We start from the raw sequence: 25,535 nt of genomic DNA on the forward strand, positions 1-25,535 counted from the left end.
ACTAATTCAAAATGGGCAAATATACTATAAAAAAAGGCATAACCAACTTGTGCCATTTCTCTGGCAAACTATAGTTTTGCATAGTTTTTCACTTACTCTAATACCCGCCCCCCCCAAAAAAAGCCCTTCAGTACCTGTGGCCTGTATGTTAACCACATTCTTGTCAGCCTGTTTCTTGGTCATGGCGAACCACGACCTGTCAGGGTCCTGAATCCACTCGGTGGCCTCGCAGTAGATCTCGCCCTGGTCGGAGGGCTGCAGCATGTAGACAGTCAGCTTGTAGGAGGTGCTGCCAGTCTTGTCGAGCCGCACGTCCCCCGAGGAGTACCGCTGCCTATAGGTTCCCCCCGGGCGAAGCACAAAGTCCCTGGAGAGAGTGATGATCTCCTGGGCAGCTGTCTGGCCGGCTGTGTGCAGGAACCAGCCCACAGAGAGGTGGCTGTGCTGGGAAGTTTGCTTTGAAACCTCGCAGGTAAGACTCAGAGGGTCCCCCTCCACTTTGCTGAGAGTCTGGCCAGCCGAGGACACACTCAGAGTGTCTGGTATAACTGCAAGACAAAAGGGTTATTATTCATTACAAATATATTTAACCCTGCTGAAGCAGAGGCGATGGTCAATACCAATATATGATGATTGTTTTCAAAGAGTTTATTTTGAAAGTGCAGGGTCTGAGAATGAAGAGTATAAATTACAAACGGAAGATTGGAGGGGGGGGGGGTCATCATGCTTAATTTTGTGCTACGATGGCTGAAAAGTCAAGCAATATAAACATTACAATAGATTTTCCCATTTTTAACATTTCTGTGCCAATTTTTTTTTTTTTTTTTTATCAAAGTGATACAAAAAACGGCTTGAGAATATGGTTGAGAGTAAGTCAGTAAGTCCTCTTGTTTTTTCAAGAGGATGTGGGCCTAGCTACTGTATAATATATATTTATCAGTATACTGAGATAGCATGATTCAACACAGTTTAAAAACAGGAAATGACCAGTTTCAGACTACGTTCCTTTAGTTAGTCAGGGAACTTTATCCAGATTTACTTCTGCCAGCAGATCTGTGATAATAAAACAAGAAGCCAGTGGTTTTGGAAACAAAGTCACCTGTGACTCAGACTCAGACTTCATCACTCCAGCACTCTATTCTCCCTTAGGGCTGTTATCAGGTCTGACCTCACGCCACTTGTTCATTTGTATCTTCTGTTTCCCAGAAATGCAGACATGGACCAATTCCTAAAACACCCTAGAACAGGGGTTACCAAACTGTGGGCCGCAACACATCCTGGTGGGCCGCGGGAGCAATGGCATTCTATGTAATTTTTTCTATTAATAGCGAAAAGTAGACGCCGGCAGCAGCTGTAACTATAGAAAAATAAAGTGTAGCAAGGGAGTATTGGTGGACTGTCAATCAAAGCAGGAATTCACAAATCAGAGCTAACAGATTGCCTACCTGTAGGCGGGATGTAAAGTGAGAGCTCTGACAATAGGGCAATGTTAAGGTCATGTGATCGCTTTGCTGGCAGATGTAAGAAGTGTGTTCAGTATTAATACAATTACAATATGTCTAATCCGCTACCAAAGAATATGTTTTGCAAAGTATAAAAGAACAAAAAAAGGCAGCTACAGGAGTTTGAATGCATGTGTACCGTGGGCTCAGTATTGAGGTGCTGGAATGTTTTTTTTTTCTTTTGTAGAAATGTTTTCATATTAACTTTTGTACTTGATAACATTCATTTAAAAATTCAATTGACGCCTATGGTGAATACGTTTTTGTGACTAATTAGCTATTAACATTTAAAATATTGAGTACTTTGATGTATGTTTCAATATTAACTAAAAAGTGATTCCTTTTCAGGTTTTTATGAATGGGAATAATAAGAGACATGTACTTCTTTCTTGTTTGATGACCAAGAAAAACAACTGCATTTCTAAAATGTTCAATTATACAAAGGTACCTAATTTAAAGGTTTGATAAAAACGTCTGTTTAGTTTTTGCAAATTATTTTATTTACTAAAATTAAAGTGTTTCAAAAAATATTTTCATTCAGTGCATATTCTATGTGATTTCCATCTTTCACAATATTTATTCAAATGAATAAAAGACAGTTTAGATTAGGTTTATTTATAATGTTACAGGTTTAAACAGTGGGCCGCAGTGCCAAATGCAGCTGAACAGGTGGGCGTTGGGTAAAAAATGTTTGGGGTCCCCTGCCCATCACACACCCTAGACAGTGAGGACTGCTGTTTCATTTTAAAGAAACAGGAAGGGAAAAACAGACCATACAGGTGTTTTAATGCAGCATCTGCAAAAGTGGGTGTAATTATATTGTAGAGAGAAAAGGCTGACATCCCTACTAAGTATACAGCTGGACAATAACATCATTACCACAAACTACAAACCACAGAGCAAGACTCTGTTATGCTTCAATTGGTGTTCCTAATTGAATAAGTCTAGGAAAGCCTTGGAAATCAAATGACATGCAGTACTGTTATATGCATCTATTAGACAGTTAGACGCTTGACCTGGTTAAATCAATAAAACCTTGACAAGGACATAAGCATTTTTAAAGGTACTTGCCTATTAAACAAATACAATCCGTTTTTAAAATGTAGTAATTTACATTGATACACAACGTGTATTTAGTTTTACATTTAGGTGGGCAGATTTTAATTTTTAAATAATCTCCCTGCTCCCAGTTGTCAGTCCTTTACACTCCACAATGAATGTGTAGCAATTTTCACAAAACTAACTGATTTCTTGTATTACCAAGTTTACACTCAGGACTGACAGCCGCAAAGCAGACGGGTAAAATGTTCCACTGAATGAGAGATTTGGTTTTGTAGCAAGTTCAGTAAAATGGTGGACACATTACTTTAAAATGACCTATATCTTTAGGCTCATCCTCAAGCATCACGGTCTGCCAGTGGGCAATACTGACCCACAGCAAGCAGCTCATTTCCTGTAGCAACTAATAGGGCCAGTAAAGCAGACACTATACTACAGTGAGTGCAATCTCTCCTTCAGCAATGCCTGCCCCCCTGCCTGTGACAGAGCCGTGACTGTGAGGTGCCCTCTCAAGCTTTTAATACAGTAGATGTAAGCAGGAAGTCTCTTTCTATCAGATTCTGTAATCTCAACAAAAATGTTTTTTGTTTGATTTGTTACCAATGAGTAAATAGGTGCTCCAGTAACCAATATTGATTTTTCTTCCTCAACAATGTCACCCTGAAGGATGGAAGAGATGCCCTGCATTCTCATGTATTATGAACACCAGTTTGAGTCTGCAGGGGTTTGACTCTACAGTGCTACTCCCAGATCAGCTCTGTGGGATGCACTTATGGCAGAGCTTTTTTATCCATCTCTGTTCCTGTCCTGTCTCTGTTCATCAGCCATGTGGCAACAGAAGGCTAAAGCAGCTGTTCTGTGGAAAGGGCTTTATCGGCCCACATGGGGTCATGGGTCAAAAACAATGCTTTCACTGGTTTAACACTGATGTTAACACCTGCCTGCTTTTCAAACAAGGACTATGGGAGCCTGCAGATAACCACAATCACCATACAGTGGAGCTTTGCTTAGAAGACATTTACCTTCCATCTGTGGATAGTCAGGCTGCATACTTGTTTATTGGTCTCTCCAAATCCAAATTAAAATGACCATGGTGACTAGGACGAGATGATTGATTCTGCGATTACTCTAGTGGCCATTGTGTGCATATTTATTTATTCATGTCTCCTATTTATCTTTTTTTTTGCTTATTAATTCCGCTCACTAGTTTCTACATAGGTAGTAGTAAAATAAAAATAAAATTTGCTCTTAAAATCAATGAGAAAACATCAATGGTTCATCTGATCTTAATTGTAATCTGTTATATTGGTAGTAAATCTGTGCTTTCCATTTTTGTTCCATTCTTCCAGGTGGCTAAGAGTGGAAATGCAATTTTGAATCACAATGAGGTTGAGACATCATTATTGTAACCTACATCTTGCTGTAAAAAGTAGCCAGGGATATCTGGATTTATTGTATGTACATTCTCCTTAAGACTTCACAAGAACAGTGTCTTTCTTTTATCTAAAGCACAGTATGAATGAAGTATGAATATATCTTGATTGACAGACTTCATAGCGAATTACTTTTGTATTTAATTGAGGGCCTGTCAAAGAGCAGTACATTTTCAGAAAATCACAAGATATAAAATGCTGGACCAGCTTGCAGTTCAACCATCACCTCTGGCTTTAATTGAGGGCTCTGAGCCCTCCCGATGGCCAGATTCAAATGAGGTACAGAAGCTCACAGCATGTCTACAGAGGAACATATTCTCAAAGTCAAATTTTTGCAGTGCACATGCAGTGAGTCTGCTTAAAAACCACGCAGTACCGGAAAGGTTCAAGTTTATCCAATTCTATACAATCCAAAACGTCTAGAGAAGGCCAGGGGTCTATAGTATCAATTCTGAGAAGGGCTAAATCTTAGTTAGGGTTTTTCTTGAGTCTTTGTTTTACTACTACAGTATTTTTTAAAAATGCCAGTTGAATTTCACAAAAACATTTTCTAAAATGAACATAGATTTGTACAATCTTGGTAAAAAATGTTTGGAGTATAGGGCTCTTATCAAAATTGTATTACACAGTAGGTTAATGAAGCCTTGAAAAGGATAGTAGCCATGTGCTGAAACATTACAGAATAAAAGCAGGATACCCAGGAGGATCCAAAGCTGAGGTGGAAAAGCTGTTACGCCACAGCTGGGAAGCTGTCTGAAGTACAAGACAATTTATTGAGAAACATTTGGGAGAATGGTCCGTGTCTTAATCCGCTGACTTGGGAACAGTTGGAGAAATGGCACAGAAGTGTAAAAATGACAGCGTTGTTTCAATCTAATGACATAAAATAAATGAATGAACAATAAATCAAAATAAATCAAACATCTGCAACAAGACAGTACACAGCCTTCCTGCAGTTCCACCCTTAGAGACACCTGAAGGCTCCATGGTGGTTACCTGTAGGAGTAAAGGATGAAAGAATATTCTCTTTTACACTTTAAGATCCCCCAAGAAGCTGGGTTAACCTGTCATGCCTTGGGACTCATTCTGTACCGTAGGAGGATTTGTGGAGGAGGCACAAGATTGGTATTTTTAAATGTAGCAGTATTGAGTGTTGATGACTCTTTCAAGGGGATCAATCATTTTCAACAGTGGCAGGACAGTGGTGAAGATGCTTATGTTAGCCCTCAGCCTCCACCTGGCACACGTAAGTAGTTTAGGGAATATTGTGGATAACAGATTTAGGTTTTTTTGGGAAGAGCAGGTACTGTATGTCTATATGCAGGAATGTCTGTATACAGTATGTCATTCTCCATTACAGTATCCTAGTCCCGTCTTCCCAATTCCCAGCTTAATAGCTACATAGTCCTTATACTTCCCCCATCTTTCCTTCCCATCCCAGGCTAGTGCACAGGCTTTGGACCCTGTGACTCACGGTTCAATTTACCCTTTATTTATTGCCATGTCTATCCTGCTGTACTGATCGATTCAGACTGTCAGAAATGTGAGAAGCTCTGTTGGCTCCTTGATGGGAAGTGTATTGTACCGATAAACAGTTTACATAAATAAATAAATAAATAAATAAATAAATCTAGGTTAGCTGTGAATAAATGCATTAGCTTTGAAGCGAGTATTGCAGACACTACAACAGGTTACCTGTCTGTCCCCCCACCCCCCTTATATAATAGATTTGTGCAATCCCTTATTTTCCCTGCAAAGTGGGTTTTGCAATTGATTAGAAACGTCACTCAGCACCAATCTGGCCACCGGTTTGATTTTTAATGGCTTCAGTTTTTGCTTCAGTGGCTTATGCCTTCATCTACAGTTCCTCAGCTGGCAGCCACCACTTCAATAACTGGCTAGACTGTCTGATCTTAACCTAGCAATGCAGTCAGACTACAAAGTTAAAGAGGAAAGGGTAGGAGGGCATTCTTAGGTGGTGTGCTGAGAGATGAAAAAATAAATAAAAAATGAGCTTGAGATAATTGCACACTACTGAGCAGGAGTGGGTATCTCCAGTACAGTAATGTTGGTAATATAACCTGCCCCCCCATGTATTACATGCACGACTTAGCTGCCTAGGGTTACATCGTTTATATAATGTACACCTCATACTTTCTTGAAAACTAGAACCGAACTAGAACCAGCACACTGCACTGCTTTTTATTATTGGAATTTGGCATCACAGAACAACTCAAGGAGGATAAACTGTTTCATGGTACCCTTGCTCCTCCCCACTATGCAGTTAAAGTAAATGGTAGCTAACTAACCACATGCAATACAATGTACCAGTAAAACAAAAAATAAAATAAAAATTCTTAATCCGATACACCCATATGCAATATTTATATTGTTCTTAACAGTGTACATTAATACACATCTGAATTATGCATACTGTATATTATATATATATATATATATATATATATATATATATATATATATATATATATTAAAAATGTAATACTCTAATACTTTTTGAAACTTTGCCAGTGACATCCTGTTTGGGAATGTTGACAATTTGTTGTTATGAAGTTATAGAAGACAGATGGCATGAGGATTGTGGTTCTGTATGTGGAAGCACAATGGCCCTCAGTGCTCAGCCAGCTAAGGGAAACTAGGATCGTTAGCTCAACTGAAGGTTGTTATTGTTTTATATCAGACATGCCAAGTTTGGGGCATGGAAGTTGTGGAAATGGGTTTCTACACTTACCTATGTTTGGAAGCCTGGGTTCTAGTCATGTTGGAAAGTCAGAACTGAAAAGGAGTTTGGTGGTCTCAACCTTGGCCTTAGTGGTTCAAATCATAAACACTGGGAGACAAGTCGGAGCATCTGAATGTCAGCATGTCAATGTTAAATGCTTGCACACAGGCTAAGAAACGCACATGCTAATAATATGAAGGAGTGCACGGACTTGTCTACTAGTAGTTTGGAGACACTGTCATTTACAGTAATTCAGGCATGGCTACTTGCAATACCTTCCAGGCAGGCATTTTGTACAGTGTTCAGCATTACAGATAAAGTTTTTTAGCATACCAGTAATGTGTAAAAAGCAAGGGAAGAAATACCTGGATTAGATCTTTTTTTCTCCCCTGAATTTAGGGCATTGCTAATGAGATTTAATGGATTAGTCAGTCCATTTCCATATTAAAATAACTATGGCTGCTACATTTGCTAATCAAACCTAAAACATAATTCAATGCTTTTAAATCTCCTTTAAAGTCAGCTACTATTAACTCTTTTGCTTGGGAATACCAAGCACCCAACATGGGAAGGCTAAGTTTGTATGTGTTATGGGTTGTGGGAGCATTTGTTTTAGAGGTTTTGCCTGGCATACAAGATGCAAGACTGATTAACCTTCTGAATTATTATTATTATTATTATTATTAAGAATAATATTTGACAAAAATATGTCCCTTTATATTGATACAGCAGCAAGTCCTGCATCTCCAACAGTGACTTGTCTGCGTGATGCAGTTTTAAATTAAAACTACACTTTATTTTTATTATTATTATTATTATTATTATTTATTTCTTAGCAGACGCCCTTATCCAGGGCGACTTACAATTGTTACAAGATAACACATTATTTTTACATACAATTACCCATTTATACAGTTGGGTTTTTACTGGAGCAATCTAGGTAAAGTACCTTGCTCAAGGGTACAACAGCAGTGTCCCCCACTGGGGATTGAACCCACAACCCTCCGGTCAAGAGTCCAGAGCCCTAACCACTACTCCACACTGCTGCCTTAAACCCTGTGTTCTTAACTGATCCGCTGTGTTGGATCAATGAAGATATGAGACGCATTTTTAATGTTCTTTTTCAATGTTAAATATTCGATATTTGGGGCTGCCCAGGACATTTTAATTCATTAAGCACCTGTCATGACTGCTGAACAGAGCTGCTTATCAGTAAGCAGGTATGTTCAGTTTAATCTTGCTCTGATCATTTAAACTGTAAAATATCACACAGCAGGAATTACTGTGGTGTCTATTAAACTACTAAATGCTCTTGTGACAGACTGTGGAGCCACATAATTAAAGATGCCTGGGCGCTCTGAATAGTAAACTCTGCTTCAATGTTCCTGACTTTCATGACCCAATATTCAATCCAAGCCTGGCCTTGTATTTTATGTTTTCATTATTTTTGCTTTGCCTTTCTCAACCAGATTACTGGGGTCAGATCTGTGGAGAATGTGGTCTTTGTACAAGAAGTCAATTTTATAATCTCTCAGAACATATACAGGCTCTAACAACAAAGTCATGCTGTTCAGTCAGACACATTCTTCAGAATTATTTTTTTATTTTGTTTTTTTGTTACTGTGCTTTTGTGTTTGCCTGGTTAATAACATTTTCAGGAAGGTTAATGAAAGAACAGCCACAGTCACTGAACCAAATAAGAATCCAAAGGCCCATTCTATGCAAGGTCAAATTCATGGCAAGTCAGTTGCACTATAGAAGAAAAAAAAACAAGATGTGGATGAATTCATTATCCACCACACCACCCTTCAAGGTTATTAGTGTATTTATTGAAGCACTCTAAAAAAAACACGCATAGAGACTAAAAAGAAAAACAGAACTTTATCTACTCTTACACCCCCCCTTACACCATATTTCAACTGCAAGAACAAACTGAAAAATAAAAATCACATTCTGCAAAATAAATTCTGTGGATCTGACTGACAAACTGCATAGTTCTTTTTTGCAGAAGTGCTGTGCATTTTTGGTTAATTAAATTCTGGGTTACCTAGAAATGTACCTTTCCTATTGCATGGGCTCAAAGCTATGGAATATAACAATTAAACTATGGTTAAGTTTAGCAAGCTCCTCCATCCCCTTTAAGGAGCAATACTTGGTGTTCAGCTGGGGAAAGTGGGGGTTGGGGTTACTTCTCTACATATACTAAGCAGCTACTTAGCCCTTCATGTTCCTGTTGCACTTATGCTTAGGCATTTGGCTGGAAAGGGAAGCCATTAGGTTTTAAAATTATTAAGCATCCTCAATGAACTGTAGAAATGTGAAAGCCTGGCTATGAAGGCAATATGGGAAACACTTGCAGTACGAGTCAGAAAACGGAACGGTCACAAAGCAAATTGGGATACTCAATGCAGGATGGCTTTATTGGAATGTGCAGTGCAAATCCCAGTGCCTTTGTAATGGATTCTCGATTGCCAATCTTTGTTTATGAACCAAAGAAATCTGAAATGTAGGTTAAGCTATGGACAAAAGGAATACCATTCAAAGCCATGCAGTAAATGTATGTAATTTATTTATTTTTATTTATTTACAAAGATAGCCCAGCTGAGATGCAATACATGTATTGGTGTGGCCCCCACACTTAAAGGAGGGATTCAAGTTCAAGTGCTCTGTGAAGTCTTAGTAAGCTGCTGTCTGAAAAGAGATTTGAAATCAGAATCTTTTGGCTCTGGCGTTTGTTTATTTTTTTGCTTCTAGTTTTTTTTTTAGACCACAATGCTTCTGGTCTAAATGTAAAAAAAATATTGGAGCACCTCTGAGAATTAGCTGGGATAAAAAAGAAATGGAGGGTTCACACAGGACTATATTTCACCGATGTCTGTAAAAATTCGTACACCCCCTGTTTATGTGGTGATTTTTAGTCCCGTACAAATCGGGCTTAAGATGCCTCATTAAAGCACAAAGTGGTCTAACATTTTCACACATGAGTGCTTATTGTTTCTATATCACTGATTACTGACTGAAAGTTACTGCTAGAATGGTGGAACAGGAACCCTGCATGAGAAGGCCACAAGGTGAAGTCAGATACAAACAAAGCAGAAGACTGGAGCCATTTACCAGCAGCCTTAGTATAAAAGCATGTTCTTAAAATCAATGTTAATGCGCAGGAAGTCTGTGAGACTAAATCATGATTGGTGATGTGGTCAGTTTTTGTTTTGACAGTTAGAAAACGGTCTGCTGAATATCTGGAAACTGAAGAAGCAGTTCATCTGAAATCTGTGGAGAATTTCTTTAACATTAAATTTGCCATTCTTATAAAAACAAACAAACAAAAAGCAATCCACATTCACTCCCTTCATATCATTGCCTGATTTTATATATATATATATATATATATATATATATATATATATATATATATATATATATATATATATAGAGAGAGAGAGAGAGAGAGAGAGAGAGAGAGAGAGAGAGAGAGAGAGAGAGAGAGAGAGAGAGAGAGAGAGAGAGAGAGAGAGAGAGAGAGAGAGAGAGAGAGAGAGAGAGAGAGAGAGAGAGAGAGAGAGAGAGAGAGAGAGTTTTTAATGAAAAACATTCTGATTTAAGTTTAAATGCAACAGTTTCTAAACTAATACAATGAGTGCATTCTTTGCTTTTCTGAAAGTCAGTGGAATTATTAGTGAAATCTGTGGCTCTCACGTACACAACCTTTCAGAATCAGATTCAGTTATTTGGGATAGAAATTAGAGCCTAGGATCAAAGTTTAGACTTTCTTTACTTGTTCATACCACATTATCACAATAACCATACTTTATATACTCTTAAATCAGCATGACATTTAGGTCATCTCAGCTTGAGCCAACAAACACGGTCTGTGGATGAGCTTGCAATAAATCTCAGCCTGACAATCCATGCTATTACAAAGTAATAGAGAAATCTGAGATGGAATAATCTACAGCTGCAGTCAATCCATGCAAGACTGTGGCTTTCATTTCAATTTTCTTAGACTGGTAAAATCCATCCCAGCCATACTATTGGAATAAAAAATGCACATTGGAATCAAAAATAAAACCAATAAGAAAATAAAAACAAATTGAAAATTGAGAAAGAGATCCTGCCACTATGAGAATAATATGGGAATTGAGATACAGAACATCTTTTCTACAGATAGAGAACATCATATTGTGGCATTTACTTTGATGTTATTTCCCTTTAGGCCAAAAAGATATACAAAAATATCAGGCAGGCGTTTTTGAGAAATTGAAGCATTGAACTTTCTGAAGATGAATTTCAGTTATACTGTAGCTTTTAAAAATGGGAGGATGGGATTAAAAGGACATTTAAACTTTCAATTTCAATGACAATTCTAACTATAACTAGATGTTGCAAGCAACTTTATGGCTTCCAAGGAGTTATTGTGAAATTTAAGCATTTTAATTGGTTGCCATTCACTCAGTTGTAGACACTACTCTGTGAAGTTTCAAGAGTTTTTGTTCAACAGTGTTCATTTTATATGCAACTACAGCAATGCTGAAATTGGATGCTTTTTTCCTGTAGCAACTTAATTTGTGCAAACTTTAAAGAAAACCATGCTTGGATCACGTATGCCAAGTTTTGCTTCGATCAGATTAGCGGTTTTGGAGAAGAAGACATTTCTGTGTTAATTAGGTTATCCAACATGGCTGTCGTACCATGTGACCAATCACGTTCATTCAGCTGTGGACATTAGTTCCCATTGGCGTCTATAACTGTGAAATTTCAAGTTTTCGTGCAACTGTAAAGTTTTGTTGGCAGAAAGAAAAATAATAATAATCTTAAAAACAACAATAGGCTTCCCAGCCATGGGCTTGGAAACCTAATAATACAAATAAAAAGTGACACGGAAGACTAATGATGTACAAATTACAGCACTTGCCTTAGGGTAGGTACAACAAATAATGGTTGTTCTAAAAAGCCTGTCTAACTTTTCACCATCAGCAGTGGAAAATGTGACCAATACGGTACCCCATCAATCCATGGTGCATGTTAACCTACTAATCAAATCTCCATGCTGTGGCTGTACCATGCAGTCCACAATATGGCTTACAGTACATTATCATTCAGCATGCCAACATGCTGTCAATGAGTTAAGTTTAGTATTGCATGTTGAACAAATACACTGACAGCTTGTTTTAAGATAACTGACCTTATTTACTAATGGCCTATCTATCTATCTATCTATCTATCTATCTATCTATCTATCTATCTATATATATATATATATATATATATATATATATATATACACACACACATTATACTTATTTATATTCTATATGCATTTTTTAACTTCATCAATGTGGAGTAGATTCTACATGTAAAGTCTAATTTGAAAGCGTTGTGGAGTACGCTCAGGTGCCAACAAAATGTGAAAACTTTGCAGGGGGGTGAATACTTCTGCAAACCACTGTGTGTGTATATATATATATATATATAGGCAAACAATCTTACCTTCCTTTGTCTTATTTAGAATCTTAAATTGTATCCCTTATACACTTATTTTTCAAAACGGATTCAACACATGGAAAATATAATGGTACAATACATCTTTAAATCTACAGTACCTAAAGTACTGTACATAAGCCAGATGGAGCATAACTGTTTGATCTGATGTTAAAAATAAACTAACTGCGTCTTTATGATTTGTTTCTGTTATCAGTCCTAATGAGATACAGACACGGGGCTTAGGATAAGCAGGCAATTGTAGTCTAGTTCCGACAGGTGCTTTACTGGCAAATTCAGACCTGACCACTTTGATCTATATCAGTAAGAATTCGGGGGGAAAAATAATGTTGCTTCGAAATGTGAAAAAACTTGTGAGATAAAGGCGTACTGCTAAGACTAAATGTGTGTATGGGGGACTTCCATTAACAGGTAAATAATACACACAATACATTCACAGTGGAACCTACTTGTGAGACAATATACCACACATGTTGCCGTTATAAAACTAGTCAGTTTGCAATCACAGCTTTGTGAGGCTGATTCATTTGTAATTTGTGTTTCTTGCAATAAAAACCCAGCTATTCCTGAACATACACGTCATACTTACTGCTGTATATAAACTGGGTCAGGGTCTTTCTCCTAAGAATAGGCAAGTGACCTACAAAGTATACTGTACACTATAGTGAAATAAACTAATTATGCTCCTATAGTGGAAGTCTTGAAGCCCACCGAGGGACATTAGCCACAGTTAATTGAAATAGATTTGACACAAGTTTAGGCTTTGCATTCTAAATTAGATTCAGTGCTGGACAGAGATAACTTGCTTTAGGCATTGAACGCAGTGAACAAAACTTTACTCTTTTTGTATCCTCTCTCCAGTCAAAATAAGCCAATGTTCAATTCAAAAGATGTTCGGGCAATTTAGGACCTTTAATCAATCAATCATAATAATTAAATCACTTAAATTGCAGAAATGGGCTTTTATTTATTAAAATTGTTAAATCGGAAATTAAATAAAAGCTAACATGAAACACAATCTTAATGTATTTACTGAAAAAGCTGCCTTAGCCTGTTACTGCCATTAAAGAATTCTCACATGCTCTGAACAATCAATCAAAATCCTAAATATGTTCCTAAATATATTCACCAGGACAATGCTGGCATGGAGGGTGATCTGAATGCTTAACAATGGCAAACACATGCTGTAGTTTCAGCAGTTCAAATGTGCCTGACAGAGCAGCCTCATTGAAACCAGATTATTTACCAGGTAAAATTATACGACACCATGGGGTCAACTGCAATGTTGCATTTGGAGTAAGCAGCACTGAGAGTGTAAGGATTGACACTCATATTAAAGCATTAGAACTTAAGTTTATATTTTAACAGCTGTTTTTTTTTTGTATTTTTTCATGGATTTATTGTAACTCGCTTCTTTTTTCCTAGATTTACAAAAAGTCCAGATTTAGATAAATACATACATGTTAAACACATTCTTAAACGTTTTTTAAAATGTGTACTTTCAGATAAAATTTATAAAATGTTCAAAACACGTATCACAAATTCAACATGTATGACAATTATATCTGGAAATGTAATGCTTAAGTCTATACATTTTTTTTTTTTTTACATTTGGAGAGTCAAGATTTAGCTGACATTTCTAACAAATAAATCAGTGAACAAATACATGTAACTTAAATCTTTTTTTTTTTTTTTTACACTTGGCGATTTAACATTGAAAAAAAATGATCGTTCTGCAACTAAATATGAAAAAATAAATCTGCGTTTGCACAAAATAAATATTTATTTTGCCATATTTTTTTTTTATTTTTTTTTACACTTCGCGCCCAATACATGGAAGCTGCCATTTCGGCTTTGTTCACTGCAGTTTCACAGACACTCGCCACTTCAAACATCATTTCTCTGGTTCTACAAGTCCTAGAGTGATCGCCAACAGCTCAGCTCAGATCTTGAAATGTAAGATCTTGGACTAATTAGCTGTCATTTATATATCTATTTGAAATGTTCTATCCTTTGTGCACCAGTGATTTAGAGTGCAGATCTCAAACCCAGTGCACTAGAGCGGACATTTTGTAAAGAGCTTTGAAACAGACTTTGAAATTAAAAGTGTAAAAAGTTGTCAGGATGTTTTATGAAAAAAAAAATAATAATTACAGGTACTTTATTTAAACAGTTGTAGCAACATCTGAGGACGTATAACACTATTTTTTTAGATTTAAAAGTCTTAAAGAAAGACTGATTTATGGGCTAAATATCTATGTACCAACTTCAACCACAAAGTGTCAAAAACCTCTTTCAACTTCACTGTACCAGGATTGGCTTAATTGAGCCTGTTTGCAGTTTTAACTTCGACCATGCCTTTCAAGGTTTTACTGTGTTTATTTTCTCTCATCCTGTCTGCTTTTTATTTCCTAATGCTAATATATACACATATATATATATATATATATATATATATATATATATATATATATATATATATATTGTAAAGGAGACGCTCGCTACACAGGCTGTCTCAGGCTCTTTTCCCTTTAAATTGACCCAAACACAGGAACTTGAAATTCTTTTTTCCAGCGCGGTTGCGCTAATTTTCTTTTATTTTTAGACACATACACAAAAAGAAACAAATACAAACAAAAACCTAGCTCCACTCTGGAGTGCTAACTAACTTACAGGAACACCCTGTCTAACCCGGGACAGCTAAGCTGTTTCCCCGACCTTACAAAACCACAGCAAGAATCGTACACACACAGTACCTTTTTCCTTTTAACGACTCACAGTCGGGCTCTTCACACAGCAGCAGCCCTGAGCAGACTGACTGCTCTCCTTAAGTACCCTGCACCTGGCTCTAATTTACAATGCTAGCCAGGTGCAGGGGATAATTAACAAAAATTAACAATTAAATTAGGGTTTTTCAGCCCATGTCCTTCTGGGAGGTGTAGTCCTGTTTTCACCCCAGACTACACTATCTTACAATATATATATATATATATATATATATATATATATATATATATATATATATATATATTGTAACACAGTGGGGATGGGATTGGAGTCATCCCCGCAGTAAAATGTGTGGGTTTGTTTTGGTTGATTGTATTGCTTTATTGTTTAATTGGTTTTGTTAATTATTTTATTGCTTAGTTATTCCCGGCACCTGGAAACAATTGTAAATTAGGACCAGGTGCAGGGTATTTAAGGGAGGCAGATTTTCTGCTCAGGGCTGCTGAGTAGAAGGAGGCAGAAGAGGTGCTCTGTCTCCGAGTAGCCAGAGAGAAAAAGTAAGTGCGGTGTCAAACCTGTGTGTTGAAGTTTGTGGTTTTGGGAAGGACGGGAAAACAGCGTAGCTGTCCCGCGTTAGTCAGGGTGTTCCTGAGAGTTGAGTTAGTGCTCCAAGAGGAGTTAGGTGTTTATTTTGTGTATTTTGTTTGATTTTTTGTGTTTATTAAAAATAGCGCACCAGCGCTTAAAACTCCATTTTATTGTTCTGGGTCGTATTTTTAAAGGGGCACGAACCCGAGTGAGTTGCAAATCTGTTACATGTGGTGGCAGCGTGTGTGGGCGCCCCTAGAGACCCAGAAAATGGATTTTAAAGAACTGATCGAGGTGATCAATAAAAATACCGCCGCTCAAAAAGAGCAGAATGAGAGATGGGAGAGAGAGCTGGGGTTGGCCCCGCTGAAGAGACAAGTGCGGGAGCCGACCGAACTGGAGCTGTTGTTCCAAAGGTGGGAGCAAGCGAGAGGAGCCCCGCAGACTCCAGCCCCAGAACCCAGTGGGGAGGAGCTGCCGCTTCCAGAGCCCAGAAGGGAGGAGCTGCCGCTTCCAGAGCCCAGAGGGGAGGAGCCGCCGCTTCCAGAGCCCAGAGGGGAGGAGCCGTCGCTTCCAGAGCCCAGAGGGGAGGAGCCGCCGCTTCCAGAGCCCAGAGGGGAGGAGCCGCCGCTTCCAGAGCCCAGAGGGGAGGAGCCGCCGCTTCCAGAGCCCAGAGGGGAGGAGCCGCCGCTTCCAGAGCCCAGAGGGGAGGAGCCGCCGCTTCCAGAGCCCAGAGGGGAGGAGCCGCCGCTTCCAGAGCCCAGAGGGGAGGAGCTGCCGCCGCCTGAGCCAGAGGGGGAGGAGCTGCCTGAGCTGCAGCAGGAGCTGCAGCTGAATGAGGAAGAGGAGCTAAAGTGCCCAGCACCACCACAACCCCGACCTCCACCCCAGCAAAGCAGTCCGGCGCTGGTGGGTACGGTCCCTTGCTCCGTGCTCGTGGACACCATGCCGGAATGCATGGACCTCCCTGTGCTCGACCTAGTGCCCAGGTCGGGGCACCACCAGGCACAGTTGCTCACCTGGTCCCTTGCTCCGCTCCCCCTGAAACCTCAGACGTCACGACGCGGTCGTGTGACGTCACTGGCGTTCCCCCTTCCTCCCGCTGTGTTCCCCCTGGAGTCTCAGAGGTCGTTGCGCAGGTCCCGTGGCTCACACCTCTGCCTGTTGCTGCACCGTTCAGGGTACCGGCCTACGCGTCGGTCGCCCCTAGCAAGCCGTTTGGGTCCCTCCTCGCCGGATCATGGTCCCTACCCTGAAGCGCCGGAGGACTCCACCCATCCTCAAGCCCACCCGAAGGATCGGGAGAAGGTGGAACTTTGTGGACTTGAGGGTGGGTGGTTATGCTTTAGGGGAGGGGGTGGCCTTGGAATGGCCAGTCAGTGTTGCACACTTGGGGGGGAGGATATGTAACACAGTGGGGATGGGATTGGAGTCATCCCCGCAGTAAAATGTGTGGGTTTGTTTTGGTTGATTGTATTGCTTTATTGTTTAATTGGTTTTGTTAATTATTTTATTGCTTAGTTATTCCCGGCACCTGGAAACAATTGTAAATTAGGACCAGGTGCAGGGTATTTAAGGGAGGCAGATTTTCTGCTCAGGGCTGCTGAGTAGAAGGAGGCAGAAGAGGTGCTCTGTCTCCGAGTAGCCAGAGAGAAAAAGTAAGTGCGGTGTCAAACCTGTGTGTTGAAGTTTGTGGTTTTGGGAAGGACGGGAAAACAGCGTAGCTGTCCCGCGTTAGTCAGGGTGTTCCTGAGAGTTGAGTTAGTGCTCCAAGAGGAGTTAGGTGTTTATTTTGTGTATTTTGTTTGATTTTTTGTGTTTATTAAAAATAGCGCACCAGCGCTTAAAACTCCATTTTATTGTTCTGGGTCGTATTTTTAAAGGGGCACGAACCCGAGTGAGTTGTGCTTTGTCACAATATATATATATATATATATATATATATATATATATATGATTATAGAGTTCTAGAATACTTCATCAGCTTTTAAGTTTTGTGTTTTGAGGAGCAGATTAACATTTTGCTTTTGGTATCACAGTCATGATTAAAATACCAAACTACTGTACCGGTAAACATTTTGTACAAACATACACAAGGGCAATGTGTCAACTGTATATACCATACGAGTTCATAAGTAAGTAAGCCAGTCTTGTAAACCAATAAATTGGCTCAAGTGTTTCGAATGTTGAAGTAGGGTTTACATTTAGACCAATATAATGGTGTACCTGGGGTTGAACCAGACCTCAGTTTAGTACAACAATAGCAGGCTAAGTCAGTGAAAAGTTGACATTTACCCATGGTGTCTCTATTTAGGAGCAGGTTTAGGTTTCCCATTCAACCAAAACATGAGACACTGGTAAGGATTTTGCACTACTCAACAGTTTAAAAAATTGCAGCATTTGTGGATTGCATGGGAGGGCTAAACAAAAATATATCTCAATAAATAAATAGCTCTAGATAGCCAGTAGTGGACTCTAAACCATAAAACACCTAAAAACATTTTTGGAATCCAATTAATGCTGTAAAGGCAACTGCCGAGAGGAGAGGTCTTTGTGCTGCTTGCTTACTGTATCAGCAAAGGCTGATTCCCACGAGAACTGCTTCGTTTTAATCTCCTGTTTCCTGCCTTCTGGGAATGTTTAGTGCTTTAGAGATTCAATAAAGCCAACATACACAGATAGGGTGACCAGATTTTCAAAGATCAAAACCGGGACACATTGTTAAATAATTAATAACCCTAATGAAACCATTTAAAAATAGGTTACTTAATGGTTATTTAAGTAGCTATCCTCTCATTCTCAGTATTATCTGTTTGCTTTTTAAGCAGCTAGCTAATTTCAGTACACTCCTGGGTGTATAATTTGTGGCTAATTAGTTTAACTTGCCATATTGTGTTATACGTATTGCTACTTTTATATGTATTATTATTATTATTATTATTATTATTATTATTATTATTATTATTATTATTATTATTATTATTATTATTATTAATAATAATAATAATTTTACTTTTTTTACTCACTGCGTCAGGATGGCTCTATTTATTGATGTTGCTGATGTGGTTTACCTGGTGGATTTGGATTCCTGCAAGTGCAACCTCTCACTGTCCCGCCAGATCTGAACAGCTACGAAATCGCTGTATACTACACATACTTGTAGATTCATATTGAATATAAATGAAAAGATAACGCATTGCGGACTGAGGCATATGCATGCATATCTGTGTTAATCAGTATATAAAAATAATGTTCTTGATTACACTGCTACCTTTTTTTTATTTCATTTAGTTTTCACTGCAGGTGCAATAAACTAAGTTATACAGAAAGGGGTTGTTTACGTTATTTTGGCAAACATTATTTAGAGAGTGTCGCGCTACAGGAAGTGGATGAAAACTGTCACATTTTTAAGTTTTTGAGAAAAATGTCGGGACACCGGGACTGTCCCGGCTAAATCTGGTGACATCTGGTCACCCTATATATAGATCTTCTGTTAAACTACTGGAGTGAAAAGCGCTCTTCTGAAGTGTATTTTGTTTGCTTGTTTATCTGGTAGAAAGTATTGTACAAAAAAGAAATAACCAGCAGAGGTAAAGTCTAACCAAGAAACCATTTTTTTAAAAAGCAGATTGAAGGTAAAACCCCAGAAACAGAGCTATTTTACCTGCAATCTGGCTATTTGGAAGCACAATTCTTCAGCATACTTGTACAGTGTACATTAAAACGAATTGACTTGCTTCTATTTTTTTTCAACAAAGGTCATATGATCCTTAATAGATTGGGCCCTGCGTTTCTATCTCACCCAAATAACACCATTTTCAATGGTGCAGTACTATATAAACTACTATGACACAGTTCAAAGGCAGACATAGAACTGTTTAACACTAGAACTGCAGGGTTTTTTAACTACCTAGAACCGCCACGTGGGTCAATGTGACCCATACATTTTTAAACTGCTTCGTTATGAAAATGAAAGACATACTATCGGATACAACTGAAAAGTTTTATTCATGAACATCATATCTAACATTTGCATCACAGAAACACTGTATTTAAATTGAAAATTAAACAAAGGCTTTATTTTTAAAATGAGCGCATATACAGTACGACTACAAACAGTGAAAAAATATAATAAAATACACATTTCAAAAGAAACAGGTATGTACATATACCCATGTAAACGGATACATGTACACACAAAACTATAAAACCAAAATCATTTTTTCTAATACTACATAAAAAGAAAATATAACACTACTTCCGCTATGACGGCTGCATTGTACTCTATGGAGGAGCGTACGCGTCTGCCAGCCGACTGTGCCTGCATCCAGGAGCTGTGTTGTAAACATAGACTCAGTTCCACCGAACACTATTGTGTGAACACTTGTAATCTGGTACATACAAACTTGTAAAACCAAGTTTTTTTTTTTTTTCCAATAGTAATATAAAAAAAGAATATATAACATGCGTTTCATATTAGGCACATAAGTTGTTATCCTACCTGTCATTTCAGTTTGCTGTATGCATCTGAGTGCAGCTTGCCGTATTCCAATCAAAATGACTACTTTCAAGATTAAATATTTCCTTCTGATATATTTCCAGTTGCATTTGTGGAACAAAACGATGGACTGTTTTCTCCAGGTACATTGAAAAATAAGCAACTAGACTTTCACTGAGTTTGCATCTTGACAAATCCACAATCATAGCAATCTCTGTCTCGTAGTCAGTCTCCAAACAAAGAAAGGCTTGAAATAAAAAAAAAACGTGTGCTAGGAGGAGGGGGCGTGTCTTGTTTGCTACATTTACAAAAAAAATAGAATATCTTACATTATATTAAAAAAAAAAAAGACATGTATTGTAATGCATGGGTCACATTGACCCACGTGGCAGTTCTAGGTAGAACTGTTTTAACTTTATAACTTTTTCAATTCTGGCTATCAAACGCCGTGTGGATATTGAATTCATATATTTAGGAAAAGTAAAAAACGGACACACACATACGATTTACAACAGAAGAGTAATTAACATTTTAAATCCAAAATGGGCCAAATTGACCCGCATGGTGGTTCTAGTGTTGTTTTCTTCTTAGAAAGCTCCAGGCCTACTGTTGTTATGTCCTTCTGTCTCAATGACATTGTGAGCCAACAAAAAAAAAAAAAGATAAATGAATAGTAACTTAAATAGAGCACATGACATTAACATATATGCTTTTGTTTCTTACCTTTTGTTACCTATAATCTACAGTATAATCTGCAGCTGTTACTTGGTGAATGAAAGACTGATCTCTCTGCATAGTCTGGTCAGTCTGTTTCACGGATTCCTATATTACTGTAAAGTACTTTTATAGACCATGCATTTTGAATATTAAAATATTGCTTCCCTCCATCAAATGATGCACTTAATCTACAGAACAATGCACAAAAAATGGACAGTTTTAACCTATCCTTAAGTTAACTTCAAACTATAATGTCAGAAAAAAAATCTCTCTTGCGTGTCTAATCTTGATCTTCAGGGAGTAAATTTGTGAAGTAAATGAGTAAAGAGCTTGAAGAGTATCATACGTTAGGGAAGTCATGGATGAAAGATAATATAGTGGACAACATAATTTTATTAAATGACAAAGGCATTCTGTGATTTTATCTAAAGCTTTCACAAGATTTGTATTGTTACATGGCATGTATCCAGGGCTACATAATTATGCCAACAACCCGTACATGAAAAGGCTTGATGTTTCTCTCAGCAGGGCTTTCCAGATGCATGCTTTTTTCTAATCAAAGAGAATAATATGAAATCAAATATATATATTTTTTACTACTATACCCAATTAGCATGTATCATTAGCTTAAAAGAATGGTCCGAGCTCTTTTAAAGCTTCAAAAACAACCAGAAATCTGCTGGCCAATAATTAGTAGATTCAAAAAGTGAAGATATTTCGATAATGATTTTTAACCCTCTTGCACAACATAAGATTAAAATAAAAATTCTAACCAGGAGAAAACTTACTGAAAACAAGTTCAATTAGAGAGTAACAAAAATCAGAATAAACACATCATGCGGTCTTAAACTGCTTTAGAGCATGTATTCCTAGTGAAGGTAATCAAGACAATGTCGACCCAAGGGACTTTTTCGACCTGAAAAAAGAAACAAGGACCAGGGGTCACAAATGGAGATTAGATAAAGGGGCATTCAGAATAGAAAATATGAGAAAATATTTACACAGAGAATTGTGAGGGTCTGGAACCAACTCCCCAGTAATGTTGTTGAAGCTGACACCCTGGGATCCTTCAAGAAGCTGCTTGATGAGATTATGGGATCAATAAGCTACTAACAACCAAAAGAGCAAGATGGGCCGAATGGCCTCCTCTCGTTTGTAAACTTTCTAATGTTCTTAAGAAATGAATACACGTTCAATCGATTCTACCAGAGATAAAGTCCAATTTGTTAATAGTTTCTTTCATGTAAAAGTATATTCAAATGTAATTTTTATCTTCTGAGCGATCAAAAAAGCAATTGATTTCACAATATATACTGTGCTGCAGCAGTCAGTCCTTTCATTTTTAACATATTGCACGAGGAAAGGAAATAAAAATCACACGATCAATGTTCTATGGTTTACTGATCAGTTTCTAATTATAAGAAAGTAAGGTTTAAAAATACTTGATGAAACAAACCAACATTAACATCCCCCTCAGCCACAATTTTTTCAATGTATTTTTTTTAAGAAATATTTAAAACCTTTTATGTGAACTCTAATGGTTACTGAAAAAAAAGAAATACGCATAACAAAGTACAGCTTAGATAGTAAAAGATAACGTGGTACAATTATACATGACCAAAGGGCATATATTGGAATTCTTCACCTTGAATAGAATCGATTTAATGTAATTATTTTGTAATTGCTACAGTAGGAATAAAGTACTTCAATAATTTCCCTCAGATACCAAAGAAAAAGTAAAAAAAGACATTCCTATCAGCTGCTTTGCATAGCAGTGAGTGAACTCTTAATTATAAATGTCACTACAGGTTAATTATGGTAAGCTATTGTAGTCCTATTCTTTATTAAAGTTGCACTCATTCAATAGTTTTACATGCATTCACCTCTTGATATCATTAATGTTCCAGTCTGATCAGAATGAACCTTTTCACCTCCCTCAAGAATGAAATGCAACACTAGGTCACATGCCTTATACTGCAACCAGTGTAGAAGACAACTCCAATCCGCCCGATATAGGCACTGGAAAGCATTGCTAAATGGTCAGCTTTAACTTAAGTGTAAAGTGCAATGCTTCTGATTAGGCTAATGGAATAATGAGTGGAGATAGCAGCATAACCCTGGCTTCTGTTGCGAAGGTTGTGGTTTCTGCTCCTTAAGTAGAATAACCTGGATCTAATGCACTGTGCTGAAAGAGGTGGATAAACAAGCAATGTGAAGTTGGGAGTATCATAGAACTTGAGTGTATGTATATGTATGTGTGTGTGTGTGTGTGTGTGTGTGTGTTATTAACCTAATGGCTTCCAGGAAAAAAATACCACCAAGAAATGCACTTGTCAGATGAGCACCAGTTAAGTAAAGCATCTCTTTGGAAATAGAAAGCCATGATCAGGCATATTATGCATCAGTACTTTCAAATCCAATTGAAGCACATAGATAATAACATGGATCTCAACATGTAGGCTATATGAATCAGTGGACACTTTTAATACAGCATAGGGGCAGGTCCCTTCCTTAGCAGAATGCAGTCTTGTAACTGTTGTAGAAAAAGGTCTAAAACACATCGTGAACTGTTTATCAAGCCACTCCTGTCACAACAGTTACATTTAATGCAAAATATGTTGAAATGTTATAATAATGCTTAATAATGTTCAACTATACACCATATTATGTGATTCTTGTGTGTCCTCCACATTTTGCCCTCATGCCATCTTAAAGTTCCCTAAAGCTGCAGACACTCAACTCTTCTTGCCATTGTGTCACTCTGTAGACTAAAATAGACATACTATAGTACAAACAGCTGGCTTAGCTTGACTTTATACATGTCACTTACAAGCACTGCTGTACATGTAGCTCAGGGAAGCAAACCAAAAATACAATATTAAGTTTTAAACTTCATATGGATGTTGTAGGTCGCCTGGGAAAGCTGTGCTGGCAGATTTCAGCAGCAGTCTCCTGGACATCACCTGCAGCAGCGAGGGAACTTACTTGCTACACCCGCTCCAAATCAATGGAGTTGTTCTTCCATTTGCACTTGCAGAAAAAATCAATGTGATTAATACCCCTGCACCACTCTTTGGTTTGCAGCCACCGTGATTTTACTCCACGCAGAAACACATGCATAGGCCTGCCTCAGGCACAGATCCCCGTCTCTTAGAAATCTACTTCACTACACATTGACCCAACGGCCTGCCTGCTGTGTGCACCTTTTATGACACAGTGCATAGAAGGACAGAAACATTTCTATCACATTGGAAATACAAACCTTACACCAGTGACATTTTTGGGAGGTTTACATTCTTAGCGGTATAACTGGAAACCAACTGCACATCCATCAAAAATTGTGAAAAAAAGCTGCAAAACACCAAACTGATCAAAACCGACTTTGAGCCCTAAATTGAAGAACTTTATTTAATCCATATTTAATCCAGTCCTTTCATTTATAACATACTAAAATAGATTAGTTAAAAATAATACCAGTTTTAATTGTGGTTCAATAAGGTCTTTAATTCATCCGAGTTCAAAAGTCAGAAAACTAAAACTCATTAAAATGGCAACAGTTCCAAAGCCAATTACTCCAATAAGGTTGGTACCAAGCATGTAAAAGCTAATTAGAAGTGCTTGTGATGCACAATTACCAAAAGACAAAGCAAGATAATGTCAGGTCTGTTGAGAAGGTTGAGATAAATTTAGAATGTTATGCGCTAGTTCACAAACACATTTGTTTGGTGACCTCGGAATGCAGCCACCAACACTCACTGGTGGCCACACTACACATTATTTCCTAAAAATACAAAGTATATCACATGAATAAAATAAATAAATAATAGGCATATGCACTTCTACTTTTTGTTATGTACTTCCATAACAAAGTCAGTGTTTCTAATTTTAAAAAATACAGCTTCCCCTCTCAACTCTGAACTGGATCTTAATTCCCAGGCCCACCTAGTAATAAAAACTGAAGATGAAAATCTGGTGTTTTGCTTAATTTTACTTTGCTTTATTGCTCTAACAGGTCAAACACACTTTAATCAATCATATAAACCGATATACCTCAATACAATACCTAACCTAAATTCTATCCAATTTCTGTACAATTGTTTAAAATATGAAATACATACAATTTCACAAAATCGTCTGAAACATGCATAATTCAGCTAGGGCATGTGAATGTATCCATCATTGGTCAGATTATCTGTATTATTTATTTATAGAAACACTTTAATTATAATATGTCAGGGCTGCCCTTTAAGCAGCAGCAGATGGTAAACAAGTAGTTATAAGGCCTTAAGCATACAAAAAACAAAAACTACATATTTGTTCTGCAACCTTCAAGCTTAAAGGTGCAAGCAGTGTTGGTGGATCTCAGAGATCCAAAAGTCAAGGTTATTCCCAGTAACTGCATGGGAATAATGTATGCAAATCACATTGTCAAAAGGTAGAGGTAACCCTGGCACATCTCAATGCTTCATGGAGATAGTAATTTACATTAATTAAACAATTACCTCAGAAGAGGATTTTTTTAAATGACCACTTTAATAGAATTAGTTTTTTTGGATTTAAGCATTTGGCAGTGGTGCAAATAAAATTAATAGTTTATAACAAATCATATTTCTCTGTTACTGACATTGTCAAGTTTGGATGGCAGAGTCACATTGTTTTATAAATTAACCCAATGATCAGTAATGGAGTGACAATCTACCATTCAACCATGAAACTCATAGCAACTTTGAGATTGTAAAAGCATAACCTGTGAACAACGAAAGTAA

At 37.7% G+C, this 25,535-nt stretch overlaps 1 protein-coding gene across 3 annotated transcripts in view; it reads right to left on the minus strand.

Moving 5' to 3' along the window:
* LOC117405930 (immunoglobulin superfamily member 3-like) overlaps positions 1 to 25,535 on the minus strand; it is a 100,518-nt gene that overhangs the window by 35,363 nt on the left and 39,620 nt on the right. For all 3 annotated transcript variants that reach the window (XM_059029965.1, XM_034009469.3, XM_034009468.3), the window contains one exon: positions 135 to 548. In XM_059029965.1, the coding sequence (XP_058885948.1) occupies positions 135 to 548 (414 nt within the window). The remainder of the gene's footprint in view (positions 1 to 134; positions 549 to 25,535) is intronic.

Source organism: Acipenser ruthenus, chromosome 9 (genome assembly GCF_902713425.1).
Source record: "Acipenser ruthenus chromosome 9, fAciRut3.2 maternal haplotype, whole genome shotgun sequence".
NCBI lineage: Eukaryota > Metazoa > Chordata > Actinopteri > Acipenseriformes > Acipenseridae > Acipenser > Acipenser ruthenus.